This window comes from Anopheles aquasalis, chromosome 3 (genome assembly GCF_943734665.1).
Source record: "Anopheles aquasalis chromosome 3, idAnoAquaMG_Q_19, whole genome shotgun sequence".
Taxonomy (NCBI): domain Eukaryota; kingdom Metazoa; phylum Arthropoda; class Insecta; order Diptera; family Culicidae; genus Anopheles; species Anopheles aquasalis.
The window spans coordinates 10130001-10145000 of record NC_064878.1 but is presented as its reverse complement, the minus strand read 5'-3'; the positions used below and the strand labels follow the sequence as shown (position 1 = coordinate 10145000).

General features: G+C 47.5%; 1 protein-coding gene across 1 annotated transcript in view; it reads right to left on the bottom strand.

Moving 5' to 3' along the window:
• LOC126577306 (uncharacterized) overlaps window positions 1-13102 on the bottom strand; it is a 19091-nt gene extending 5989 nt beyond the window's left edge. The window contains exon 1 of the mRNA XM_050238815.1: window positions 12421-13102. Coding sequence (XP_050094772.1) covers window positions 12421-12493 — 73 coding nt within the window. The 5' untranslated portion in view covers window positions 12494-13102. The remainder of the gene's footprint in view (window positions 1-12420) is intronic.
• Between the last annotated feature and the right edge of the window lie 1898 nt (window positions 13103-15000).

Genomic DNA, 15000 nt, shown 5'->3' with positions numbered 1-15000 from the left:
AAAAGAAAAATCGAAACAAAATGAAAAAAGAAATAACCAAAGCAATCTTAGACCATGTTTAATAATCGTTTCATCAGAATCTTGCAATTGAATTGTTTTTAAATTGCACTATTTGTTATCAAAGTCCATGAAACTACTGTCCATCAAACTGTTAAACGTTTTAGTGCGCGATATAAGCAATATAGATATAGACTCAAACTTTGTGCTGTTCACTACGGCCATAAATCATTCGCAGTCGATTATGCTGTAATTCGACATTAGCTTCAAACAGTAAGGCTTCTATCATTCAATTAAACAGTTCGAATATCGCTGGAGTGACGGCTCAGTACAGAAATAGCACTAATTGCTGTGAGTATTTCCATCCAAACTGTCACAGATAATACCCGTCCATAGCTGCATCGCGAAACCACTCGCTCAGCCCAATGGATTCGCATTATTACCGTTGCATCACAGCTCTACTTTCGCACACGACCACACCGCCGCTATGCTAATCATAAAGTAATCCAACATTCTATGCTCAAACAAAACGTGTTGCACGGGTCAGTAGCTACGGCAGCATTTTGTTTGCTCTTTTCCAGCGCAAACAGCGAGCCAGCCAATCTAATCATTACTCATACTCCCTTTTGCCAGTAGGGGCGAGAATGTTAGCGAACGTGGCACCAACAACCACCAACAGCCAACACCAGACTGACCACTGACTGTGTCATTAGTGTCAAGGTGGTGGCGAGCAACAGGGTCTGGCTGGGCCTCCCACTACCTGGCGATTCAGTGACCAACCCACACCACCATGTGGTCATAACCAACCTCAACCAACGCAGCTTACGCGTTCGCGATCGAATTGAATTTTCCAACAAATGTCCCAATAAGCTTTTCATCAATGTACTGAATCCGGACGTTCGTGGTGATGGTGGGTGTAGTGTTCGACATTTCTTTTTTTGTTTTCCACCGCCTTCACCGTCCACCCTTTCGCTCCCTTGCTCGCTCATTAAAACATGCGCTTGCATTGCGACGCTTTGCATATTCAACACGATGGCGTTGCACTGGTGTTGGTTCGCCCCCTCACTAATGCTCGAATGATTCGCGGAGCTGGGGAGCGAGCGAGATTGAATCACAAATCACGTCATCATCGTCATCGTCCACAATTACAGACGAGCGGAATTCAACCTTCGCCTATCGTCCTCGGCGTCGTTGTCGGCGTCGTCATCGTTCATCGTTCCGTTCCTGTTCGTCCTGGCTTGGCCAATGCCAAACAGAGCGATGAGCAAATATTGAACAACCGGACTGGTTGGCCAAACAGTGGAAACACTCACCGGGAACCTCGGAGAAGCCTTGCAGCTGACTGCATCCCGGTGGCTTGACATGGTGGGTGTGCCCCAGGGTCAGTTCGGTGGAGTGGAGGATTTAAATCAATTGAACCGTCACACATACACCCAGCACGACGGCGATGGTATCAGCTTAATACCTCCAGAGACACCGATGACCGATCCTTCACGGAACAATGAACCGCATCGCCTTGGTTGGCACGACCAAAAAGTCACCAAAGGATTGAGCGAGTCCTTAAAACAAACACTCCGCTCGGGATCGCAAACATCCGGGATCCGGGAACCGTAATCGGGATGTTTAAATAAATTCAAATACTTCAAGAATCTCTCTCTTTCTGCCTCCGGTTGAAAGTCAAGCGGAGATGCATCCCGGGAACGTAATCGTGGTAGTCTGTCCTGCGAGGTCGGCACGTGCACCTTTGTGGAAAATAAGCGACCATTGCGGATGCGAAACGTCAACCAGCAAACCGCAACCGCTACTCGGTGGCTCGGTGTCGTGTTTGGGTTTCGTGTGGTGCAGATTACATTCAGAAAGGGGAGAACAGTTTGTGTTGCAGTCGAATCGGAGTCTGCAATTTACATTGTACAAGATTGTGCGGTGCTAAAGCTCTGTGAAGGTGCTTCTGACCTACAATGCGATCCTTTTCCAAATCGATAAAGCCCCCTTTTGATGCTGCAACTCGAAACAGTGGCAGCATCTAGGGTAATCCCTTTAATAAGATTATATTTGCAAGCCAAACCAACAAGCATAATTGTGGTGCTGGTGCAAAAACGTTCACACCTCCCAACCGGGAGCCGTTCCTATTAGTCTGCCCGCTTCATAAAAGGCTTAGCAAACGTTTTGCTTTTGCACTTCCATTCATTAAGCGCAGGAAGTGTATAATCCGTTTGAGAAACAGACACCAAGAAAAAAAACCGGAGAGAGAGAAGCAAAAAACATGTTGGCATCATGCCTCCAAAGTGTTCTAAAAAAAAATTCAGAAAACCACCCCGCCAAATGGTATCAACAGCACCACCACCCCTTAACACCACACACGCGTTTAGGGTTTGGGTTTCCGCCGTTCGTTACTGCACCAAGATCGTTTTAATGCCTGGGACACTGCCTTCCGCTCCTGGCATACATGGTTCTGTCCAGCCATGCCTCCCCTCCGTAGTCCACTTTTTTGTGGTTATGTTCAGCTAGCTGGCTGGAGGTCCGGTAAACTTTAGCACACTGTGGCCACTTCCGCCGGCAAAGGACTACCAGAAAGGGTTGGCCAGCAGCAAGAGGAAGCACCTGCTTTTCACATTTCACCACAGGAACCACCACCACAGCACCGGGTTGGTACAAATTGGCCCCAAAAACCCCCGGACCGTGGCCCCAAAAGTGGTGCAGCACTTGCTAAATCGTTTTCGCCTTGGCGTAAACCATTTCCGTTGAGGTGATTACCTTGCTTCTCTCTTTTTTTTTCACTATTTTATCCTTTTTTTTGTTTAAGGCTTTTCTGCTCTTCCTTTCCCGATCCAAACGAACGGTAGAGTCCCTTAGACGGTTCAGGTACTACTAGTGGCCCCTTTACTTATGGGCAACGAACGATCGCTTGGAAATAAAATAATAAAAAGCCGTTTCACACTTTTTTGTTGCTTGCCGTTCGAAAACGAGGTGTGCGAGGTGCTCACCTTGCCTCGCCCTAATTAGCTATTCATTGCAATTTGGAATTAGATTTTTGCTGCTGGATAAAAGGAGTGACGAGCACGGTAGCGTTGCAGCGATTAAATTGCGATAAATTCAAGTGGCCGCCGTGGGTTCGAACCAACCAGCCAACAGCCTATTATGTAGCGAACATTTAAAATTGAATTTCTGTTGCGTGTGAATTGATCTTGGAAACTCGTTTTTTTTTGGTAATTTGTTAAAAAGAAAATTCGAGGAAAATGGTTTGTCAAACCCGAATCAGAACGACCGCAGAACCCATTTGTCGCCATCACCACCCTGCTGCTGAGGTCCTTAAAAAGAGGAATACAAAATTAACAAGTTTTTAAGATTTATGAACCAGCGCAACATGGAGGGAAGAGGAAGCAACAGCCAAAAAAAACCGCGGTGAAAACCGACAAGAGACAGAGGAGCGCAAATAAAGGATTTATTCATCTGCCGGCATTCGCCGGCTTACGAGTGATGGTACGCCACCGTGAATACCGCGTGCCCAAGTCTTGCGCTCCAACCCCCCCGGGGGGCATGTCAACGCCAATGGTCTGGCGCTGGAACCGGAAACACATGTGGCCAACCGCCGCTGCACCGCACGACGACGCTGCTACTGCTACTGGAACGCGAATGTGTGGCTGTGTCTCTGTGCCGTTGGCCAGTGCTGGTCCGAACAAACGCCGCACATCCGTGGGCCACGTGGATTATCCCTTCGCTTTCGGATCGCGCTGAACGAGCCTGCCAGACCCGGCGCCCTCTCGTGTGTGCAGGTGCAGAGGATGTAAACTTAATGCATAAATTATTAATTTGCCACATCATGCGAACGCGAGCTGGCAAATGCGGTGGTTGCGCTTCACCTTCGTGGAGTGGCGGAATGGTAAGGGTGGGATGAAAAAGGGAGCGGTGATACCTCTCGGGGGTACGAGGAATGAGAACCGGGCACCGGGAGAAAGCGAGAATTGCAACGAATTGCTTCTTAGAGCTCCATCACGATGAACGAACGAAGTTAGGGGTAACACCACGGGAAGGGATGGCTGGCAGTGGCAGTGGTTTCCGGTTCTCCAAAACGATCCCAGGTTTTGTTCTTTCCTTGCTGTCCGAGGTGAACCTTTTTTTCTTTTGCTTTTCGAGCACCTCGAAGCACTTGTTGTTGTGCGCCCTCATTCCTGGCCAACCCAGGGTGCCTAGGAAATAGCGTTGGTGTTGAGCTGGGAGCATAGTTTGAGCTCGGAACTCGGATAGTTAAGCCACCGTTTGCCGGCGCGAATCGTGCTAATTTGCCTAAGCCGCTTTGCTTGTTTGGAAACGTTTGGGTAGCGAACGAGGTTTTATAAACACGTGGGTAGGTAATTTAGCAAAATTAAAAATATACTTTCGCTGCACTGAACACTGCCACTACACAGACAGCTTGTTTTAACAAGCATACTTTTCATCGGGAACGCAAATTACCGTCATTGTAAATTTCTGCTGAGGATTCTGATCAATAATTCGTTAAAGAGGCACAAGCTAATTGCCATCACAATGACATAATTCTCCATTTCTGATGATAAAATATTAAAAATAAAAATCGGCTTACATTACCAACCATCAATAGCTGATTTCCACGGACTGATTTCACACAACAACGCAGAATAGCTAGCTGATTTGCTCGCGGTAAAACAGTTGAGCTGTGAAGCCCTGATGGAACCTGATGGAGGCGCCTGGTACGAATGGGACACCATGCGCCTCCACGCGATTGGTGCGCCTTTCCCTTTTGCTCCCACAACTTTAAATTCCTTGAAATCAGCAGCGTTCCGCTGCCAATTAGCTGCTGAGCGTGCGATTTTGCTTGGAGGGAGGACGTTCGGGATGGTGTGATGGCGTGCAGGAGAAGAGGACACGCGTCACTGCGCGTGCATTTCAAGAATGCGATTAATTTGCAGTAATTTCCATCTAATTGTCATTAGAGAACGGGCAGGACAGGAGTTGGTCGAGCTTCGAGCAACATTATTTGTCCATTGAAATGGAAATGGCAATGCATTGGGGTGGACATTGGTATGCTCGCGGCCACATTTCGCAACAGCTGGCCGTTGTCGTGCCTTGGCGTCCAATTACCAACCGTGCTGCCGGGGCTGCATTTTGGCTGCTTCTAAATTGTCGGAATTATGAGGATTACATGGAGCAACACAGCTTACTCGAGTGACACACTTGCGTCGATGAGACGCCATGTCTTCCTACGTTTGTCCATAAATTATCCTCAAATCCACCAAAGCACCATCCATCTGATTGATCATTCAATGACCCATTTGCTATTCAGCACCACCTCCACCATCTGTTGCGCACGAAACGTTAAAAATGAGGCACCATTACCAGCGCATGATTTATGCATCATGTACATTGATGGAATCCGAAGCCTCATAATGGCACTCGTTCTTTCGAGCGAGAGCTATCTTTTGTTTGAATTTAATAAACAGCAGTAGCTACGGTATAGACCTACTCTGCCGCTGTAACCGAACAGTTTGGTCAGCGGAACAATGCGAATATTGGAATGAAGTAAAAAAATCAAGCGAACCGGACCGTATCGAGTGAGCGGAATCAAGTGTATGCAGCAGTTCTGTGGTGCCATATTATCCCCCGTTAATTTGCTTGTTGAGCTCGCTTGGAAACACCATAATTCCGCCAAGAGTTTTCTAGGAAGGCGCAAGCTGCACATTTTTAAGCTCACCGTTTCCCCTTTTTTTCCTGGAAACGGGAATCACATCGAACGTGTCGGGTTTGTTTAATAATCAAAACTAATGAAACTATGCCAACACCTGGAATGTTGCCAGTGCGAACGAAAGAACTTCATCAAGTTAAATTGCCTTGCGCTAGGCTCCGTTTACGATGATTTTAAAATGATTTCGAAACAAACACGAAACGAGTGACGAACGGTGGCGGTCGCACTACAATGTATGTTCATGCGCTTCTCTTGCTAGCCGGATGGGCAGCATAACCGTCTCGAGACGATAAAAATAAACATTCATCAAAAGTGTGGTCCTGTCTGGTCGTTGTCTCAGCGGAGCCTATGCACCGGCAAGTGGCAAGTGCAGCTTTAAAAATAGTACCTCAACAAGCACGTGCACGCTACGATTGCAGTTCGAGTACAGTTCGTAAAACCTTTCCAACTTCGAATCCTTTGATTGCAGCAATTGGTAGTTCCTCTAGGGGGTGGGAAAACAATAAACAGATCTGATTGGATCTGTTATTAGATCGCCAGTTCAACGACAACAAGTTTACATGACGCACTTTGGACCTTGCAACCACGTCACACACAAAAAAAAACATGTTTACGTAGTGCCGGAACCAGGAACAGCACATAAATGTCCACAGATGAACGGTTTCTGTTGTCCGTAGCCGACAAACCTTCGGCTAGCTGCCGCTGTCGAACCGGTGTCATCGCAAGTGACACCGTCCATACCGTCGGCGCGGTCCTCGGTCTCGTCAGTTGCTGCCATCGCATTGTGGCACCGGCATCGCAAAACCTACTCCCGCAAACCAGATTTCTTCCAATTGAGATTTTGGTTTAAAAATAGTTTCCCACGACCAGGCGGTGGCGGTGGTGGTCATGGCGTGAAATTAACCGCGCTCTAATTACATCAAACCATCACCGCCGTTGCTCCGCTCGAGTTCGATGCTCCGTCTTTTATCACCGACGAAACGATGACCGATAGGCCAAACGGCACGGTAGCTTCCGCATTGCTTTTGTTTTAAAATCCCCTCAGATAAGAAGGAATATCGATTGCGGATTAGGTGGATTTAAGCCTACGGATTGATGGGCGCCGGGATTACGCCGAAGATAACAACAATCGCGAGCCGCTTTACCGGTTTTCTCGGTTGGCCGGTTGGAACCGCCTTTAAGCGAACGAACGGAGCTAGTGAGGCGCTACGCAACGTAGCGCAGATGATCGCAGGGACGGTCGCACGACAAGTTGCCCGTCGATCGTACGTCGCGCTGTAGATCGGGCTGTAGATCGTGTTGCATCTTCACATCATGATAAACCTTCGACACGTTATTCACCTGTCCACCACCAACACACAGAGAGACGCGAAGATCGTGCCCGGTGATGTGCAAAAGCCACCCCATTCCGCTATCTATCGGGATGCGCGGCGCGAGAAGGTCGCGTTGGCACGCTACTTTTGGAGGACGCGCCGGGCTTGCAGTGGAGGAGCAGAAACAGGGCGAGCGAGCTAGCGTAACGCGTATCGTATGATGTGGTTCGACCAATCGCAGCCAAGCACGGGGGGCTTGGCATACCTTAGCCATCAGCGCATACATAGCAGCAGCACACATACACTGCCACATACGGTGGCCACGTGTTCCATTAATAAAACTGAACTCAAGCCAGACACCGCCGCCGCCGCCGATTAAACGCAACGCTTTTACGAGATGCATTTTTCGTTTTTTTGTAGGGTGTTTCATGGGGGAAAGCACAGGGGCCGCACCTTGCGTCTCGTCACGTCGCGCTTTCCTTCTTTTTCTTTTTTGATGGATTTTGTTTTGAATATCTTCATTCGTAGTCAGGTTTGATCACCTTACGTCTCCGAAAAGGGTCCGCGATGGTGTAACGATGTGGGAAGGTGGGGGTTTGCCCGTATCCAGGTCGCACTTCTACTTCTTTTGGCGTGTCAAGGCCACATATGGCAATGGTTTTTTTTTTTAATATTGGCACTGTGGTGGGCAGGCGTGCGGTCTTAACTTTTCTCAAATGATTGCTTCGATTACTTGCCGACGTTTGACGTTTCTTAATTCAATTAAATTCAATCAGCATTCCGGCAAGTGGTAGCATCGCAGCAGGCTGTGTCGTGCGATCGCTCTTTCCATCGTTTCCGTTACCGCGCGGTCAATGGCCATTAACTTGGGGGCTCGCCCTTCTCTTTAGCGAGCGAACACTCATGGGTATGAGTGTGTGAATCAAGGTCGTTGCATGCTTTCCACTTCGTTGGCTTCAGTGCCTACGGGGCATGGCTGGTCGATAATGGATATTCACACAGTATCTTGCTGGAAGATCGATCACCCCCAGGTGTAACATTTCGTAGGAGCTTTAATTACTTACTGTAAGTTCTGTCATTGCCGACAGTGTAAATCTTCACCTTAAAGCGATTTGCACATGTGAAAGGCAGTCGCATTGACGTATTTGTCCACTGTGATGCCGCTGATCCACCGTTTGAAGGCAATCTATCATCAATTCACGATCGTCAAACGCTTTGTAAACAAGTTCCACACTACGCAAAATGTTGTTCAACACCCTGCTCGTGTGCTCAATTAGAACCAATTTACGCAGCAGCAGCAGCCCATTGGGCATATTACGGCTTCTGGAGCTCTCGCACCATCGCCTCACGATGCTCGCTCTTGACAGTCACAGCACTGAGCAGGAAGTATGATCTTGCGGAGCTTCCCGACCGTTGATGACCGTCAATTGTTGAAGGCATTGACGTCAGTGCAAAACTTCACCACAGTATCACCGAGAAAAAAAGTTTTCCCTCGACGTTCATCCTTGGTTTTTTGGTCAAAGTAGCAAAACAATCGTCGTCATGCCGCATCAACACATACAAAAAAAAAAACAACACAGCCCAAGTGGACCTGACTGTGTACCGAAAGCGTCGCACCGCATCCGAGGCGGATTTGCGCTGTTCTGTAGCACCTTTCGGGCGACCACCTCAGTACATGTGCACCCGTTGGCCAGCGTGGCGGCACCGTAACCACCCTCACCGAGTTTCGAAGAAGAACGCTGCTTGTTGAAGTTTCGCTCGATTGTCTTGCACGAAGATGGCATAGCGAAAATGCGATCAAAGTGTAGAAGCACGGAAGTTGTTGCGCGTCGCTCTGTGCGATCTTGAACGGACCTTGGATCGCGCGTTCTTGCCGAATGATCGGCTCGAAACGAAAGTTTGTTTTTGTTTAGCCATTAACCGCAAACGGCGTTTTCTTTTGAGGATCTTTTTCTACACTTAACCGAAGGAATCTTGTTTTTATTTGTCGCCTGTTGCTAAAAAATGTTGGCATTATTTTTAGAACTGCTACAAATCCATTTGATCACCAACCAGATTTGATTGCTGCCTATCACTTAAGCCGCCGGCAATCGCGTGTTTTGAGCTGCTAGCTCGTGGGAGCAATTATTGTAGCTTCTAAGCGAGGCGTATGCAAATTGATCAGTACGATCAGCGTGTAAATTAAGACTCTCGCTAGGGCCTCGATTGCCCATGATTACCGGTTCCGATGCGCCATGTGAACTCGACCTCGCTATAGGCCCGATTGATTGATTGCTCTTCGACAATAGACGCCTCGTACAAATTGGTTCTTAATCATTTCGTGCATCTTCGAGCGCCCTGTTGATTTTTTGCGTCGTTATTCTACGGCCAACGAGACTTTCTAGGCACTCAAAGGTGGCAGAAAAATGAGAAATTTATTAAAAGTAATCAGTCTTTCCTTTGCTGGACGCGTGACACACTAGTCTTCCTTACAGATCACTGTCCTTGAGGAGGCGGTTCGTTGACTTCGGCCTTCTATAAGCCACCAGTTGAAGCAAGGTTCTTCTGGTCTACGGATGTAAAGTGTACTGCCCCCGAGCGGGTGCGAGAAAACTTGTTACGAAATCTTACTGACCTTGCACGGCTCTATTCACTGTCACTCCAAGTGGATCCCACAATCTTATCACGAACTTGGTAACCAGCTTCTTATCTGAACGGTTCCGTAACTAACGCGTTACGCTATGAATTGCTTTTTATGAGGGATCATTTATTTAAATATTGTAAGGGTTTTTATTGAAAACTCCAAATGGAGTTGATGCAAGGCCGAAAAGCTCTTCTAACTCGTCACTTCGAAAGCCGTGACTTCCGGTTGGAATAGGTGCTATGATGGTTTTAAGGTGTGATCGAGTTGATCTTCTAATTCTGTTAAACGGTACGATCAGGCACGGTCTGCTGCCAGAATGTTCTAGGCATCCTACGCTCCTTGTACTGGCCTTGTGCTTCCCCTTTACGGTGGTGCGTTCGATGTTGGCATACCTGAGACTTGGGCAGAAGGGAAACCCAGACTTTGCAGTTCACCTACACTTTGCGAACGTTGCACAAAGCCACAAGTGGGCAGAAAACGGTATTCTCTCCGTCTCAACTCAACTCGACACCAACGGAAACCGCAACACAAAAACATGCGTTCCATTCCAACGAATCGCACCGGTTGCAGCTGTAAGTGGCAGTCGTTTCCAGTTTAAACAAACAACCTGAAGCGAAAGCAACACGACCATGTTGCGCGTCTGCGCCGATACTATCTTGGGCAGTGTGTGCGCGCAGACAGTAACGGTAGAGGCGCAGGAAACATGAAGCCTCAATGGAACCAGATACCCAGTGTACAAGCGCGGTCGTTGAAGAAGTCGATACTTACGTCGACGGTGGTTATCGACGGCGCGTATAGGGAGATTCCACCCCTTGAATCAGCTCACGTCACCATCACCATAGCGACGTCACTGGTCTTGAAGATCGTACGATGCTACGATTGGCTGGCAGACGTTCGTACCAGCACTCCTTTCACACTCTTTCCCTTTCTGCTTCAACGAACTACGCGCACGGGGCATCTGGCGTCACTGGATAGCGGGCTGTCACTCGACTCGCGTTGGAGAATTAACTCGGGGGTTTCTCGTTTCCTGTTGCCGAATTTTCGGGCCGATTTGCTGCCAGATATGCAAAGTAGTGCTGACCGCGTAGCGATGACTTTTTCGGTCACCTCGGTCGACACAAATTTTGGCTAGCAGCCGAAACCTACCCCTCGCAAGGTGGGACGGGTTAACACACCCGACGGTTTTATTTTAACATTTGGCAACTTTTCAGCACTGCCTGTTATTTGTCGTATATAGTTTGAAGAATTACATTAGATCACCTGTTGGGCAAACAGGATCGTATGACTCGATGACGAAGTCCGGATGTCGCACTTTTGCAGTGAGTGAGTAAGTTTGTTGGTCTTCGTACGTTCTCATGATTCAGCTCTTCATAAATGGGGAGACTGTTATCGGCATCGTACGACATGTCAGATGACTGGCTGCACGTTGTCAGTATGACCGTATAATGGAGAGCAGCTTATCAGTCTTTCGCTGCTGGTCTTGCCTTTCCCAGTTACTCCACAAATATCTCCAAATGGTGCACGGTCGACAAAGCCCATACTGAGATGGATGGGGAGGTAAAACCACATGATGCCATTGCCGTTGTCAGGGCAACATACAAGTACGCCAGTGACTGCGGGTTGTGTGTTGCTCAGCGTAATAGGGCTGCAAATTGCCGTAAGGAACGCAAACCTGTGTCACTATCACTTAATCCTTTTAAACTAAAATCTACATAATGAGACAAAATGTCTCACTATGATTTTTTTTGGTTTCCGTGGTTTACCGTGACAGTGACACAGGCGTGCGGAGTTACCCATAGTATCCCAGGTTGACGATGAATCGGGTGGTCATGCAATTCCTACAGACTATTCTTCTCCCCATTTCGTTTGACTGTTCTGAATTGGCATGGATTCTAGAAGAGATTCCTCCAACAGATCCTCGCGCTAATTGGAATCAAACGATCCGCCCCGTCATGAACAGCCGAGATCAAACCGGTTGAAGATTCTGGAAGCGTCAAAATTCCGGTCTCGATCACGCCACTTTTGTTTCAAAATTGGGCGCATCGCCAATCCGCACGATCCCTATCAGTAGCCATTCGTACCGAAGTCGTACCATATGTTGGCTGCCTAACGTTTTTTGCACTTTTCGTAGCATCGCGGGTCACTTATGTATTTAAAAGGTAAATGTAATTTTTTTCAAACACTTTGTTCTTAAATGCTGAACCTCTCGAGAATATTGTGTAAAAAATTGACATTATTATTAATTTTCATCAATTAAGGTGCAACTGAAAACGATGCTGTAATTTCAAAATATCTACTACCGAACTTTGATCTTGATACCGACTTTAACAATTATAAATTGTACTCCAACAAAAAATTCTCGAAAAAAAGTTCGATGGTTCATCCCAACAGCTCTCGAAAAATGCGCCCTCTCTGAACACCTTGTCCAGGTTAACATTCGCGTCAATCAGCTGCTGCTTCTGCTGGACAGTGATGGGGCAGATTTCGACCAAGGAGAGGGAACGAATTTGAATAACTCAAAGTTTGCCAAGTCTATAACCGCGGAGGGGAGCAATGTTGGAACAGCTTTTGCTGCGAACGGGTTTGAACCGGATTCGCGGACAGTGACACATTTATCACGCCGGGTGTGATCGCGAGTTGTGCAAACATCACAATCGGGACAATCTGTAGCTATTGCGCAGTATCTGAGGCTCTATATACCTTGGACACGGTTACACCTGCCGTCTGATATATTCATCTAGTTTATCATTTTCACTTGTAACCCATCGAAAGCATGCTGCCTAACTTACCGGTGATGAAAACTGTCACCAGAATGCTGAGTCGGTTGTAGAATTTTCCACAGTCCGCGATGATTGGAAGCATTCTGGATGGAGTGTCGGTGGTTGCACAAATCTCTGACCACCTCACGCGCTCGCTCTACTATTTGATCACAGTCCTATGCTCGTTCGTGATTCGAACAATCACTTTTCAACTGTCCGATTGTATCGGCCACAAGCAACACAGTGGACGGTCGGTCTGAGAAATCGTACTGGATTGGTTTGGGTTGCGTTTAGCTACACAAAACGATTACCCACGCAGACAGTGGAATCCAATTCAACAGTCGAAGTCCTTGCTATTCTGTTAACAGTAGATTGCTCTAGTTTCCTAGGCCCACTGCCACATCTATGGCTTCGGTTAAGGTGTAACTTATCACTCACAGTTGTTGCTCACAGCGCCTGGAGGAATACTGTTTCACGCGAACATACGCATAACCGCCGCAAATAACACGCAGATGCTCCACGAAAACATGTACAAAGTAGCCGTTGAAAAGGTGGATTGAGAGTTGGGAGTTTGTTTACTGTTTGCGACTGAAAGCAAACTACCGCAAGGTTAACGTGTATCGCAATGTTGCTGCGCGCGCCACGTTGGACGAACCTACGAGAAAATACTGTGTGCACCTTTCGTGGGCCGCGCGTGGAAATAAACTGAGCAGCGAATGCTTTACAGTGCGGTAGGTACCACGCTTATGAAAGAGAAACTTGATTGTCGGCCAGGCGATGCCGAATCGGCTTCGCCTGTTCGGTTCGGGCTACACGCGACACATCGTCAACGATCACTAGATTTTGTAGCATGGGGCACATCGGCCAGCGATCCCGATGCTCCAATCGCGTTGCAAGACTTGTTGCTTTTGCTGATTTTTTTTGCGAGTCTTCTCTACATTCTTCGGGCGCTTAGTAAAGATATCTTTCTCGAAGAGCCTTTTTTTAGTTTGCACATGTTTTTTTTTCGGGGTTTGCTAAAATTTAAAACTACCCTTTTCAGTCATTTTAATAGTTATGCACAAATCAAAGTTAAATTATCATATTTCCCTTTAAAAAATTGATTCACATTTGCTCGTATTGATTTAGACAGAATTGAAAAAAGGATAAGTTATTTAAATTTCACTTGAAGTGTATCTTACAATTATGTATAATTTGGCATTTGTGTAAACATTTAACAGTAATTGATTAATATTCCCTCGGATCTAGCCAAAAGAAAGCTATTGCGAATGAATGATGAAAAGTGATGTAAATGAAGAGTAATATGAATAGTGAATGTTGTCCCCGCAAATCGTTATCCCGTCAATTGCCCCATGTTTGAAATGCTGTAACAGTTAGAAAAGCTCTCAATGCCACGAATGACCATCATGATTTGGGTGCGATTACTGCCTCACAAGTCGAGTGTGAGCTGCATAAATCTCATCGCGCCCCATCATCTGACAGGCACTAGAAGTTCCTTCCAGTCGGCGGTATTTACAACAACTGGCTGAGCTCCAAACGGACAGCTCTCGCACCGACGTCAAGGGATGCGGATGGGACGCGACGAGACTGACAATTAAATAGCCCCGTAATCATTTACACTGCAGCCACTTTAACGAAATCGTCCCGTGACAGCTCGCCTAATGCAGCGCATTCCCGGTGTCCCGGTCGTTTGAGGTCCACTCAGCTCCTCTGCTCCGAGTGGCGCTTATGGTTTGGGCGAGAATTTTTGTAATGTGCCTGACGACGATACTTTCTGCTCCGCCAACGACACGGAGAATGCATAATGTGCTGGCCGACTAGGAAGCCGATGCATGCGGATGCCTCGATTGTTGTTCTCGTGTCCGTAGTGCAAGAGGACTTGGACGGTACACAGAGACACCCCCTGGCTTTGGAGTGTATAAATGTTCAAGGATTATGTGACTGGATGGCACTTTGACGTGCATCGGCGAGATCCGGTCCTACGGCTCCGGTTAGTGTGCTGACACTGAGATGTTCAGCCCGCTGTCCAGAAGGCGAACCAACAGCACCAAACGCAAGCAACTCGTCAGGATTCGGCTAACGCACGCATTTTCTACGAACTCCGAGCACTTCGAGGATAGGATCGGATGCAGCAGTTCCAGCACCGAACCGACCAGGTTGCCCTACAGCACTCCTTCTCAATGTCATTATCATCCCCATCGCCTGGCCCGGTGCATTAGCAGCAATCACTTTCTGGGAACAGGCCTGAGTTTCGGGCAATAAGTTAAGCATCAAAATGTATCCTTTTAAAGTATGGGCACCAGATGGTGCGAAATGGGCGTGTTCTGCCAGCCGGGGTCTTGTCTCACAGAGAGCTGCCTTAAAGGTTTCCCGGGCCAAACATTGGTCAAGCATTGAAACAGTGTTGAAGACCGTCGCTAAATCTCGTAACGATGCGAATAGCAAATTGATTTTTGGTCCTGTGGGTTATGTAGTGCATCCGGAACCGGAGAATCCATCAGCATACGTTGCTATTTAGCAATGACCTTACATTAAATCCATCTCTGTTTGAATTGGCATGGAAATAAAGCATGCTATGGTACCAGTCAAATTTCAAACGATTCCGGGATT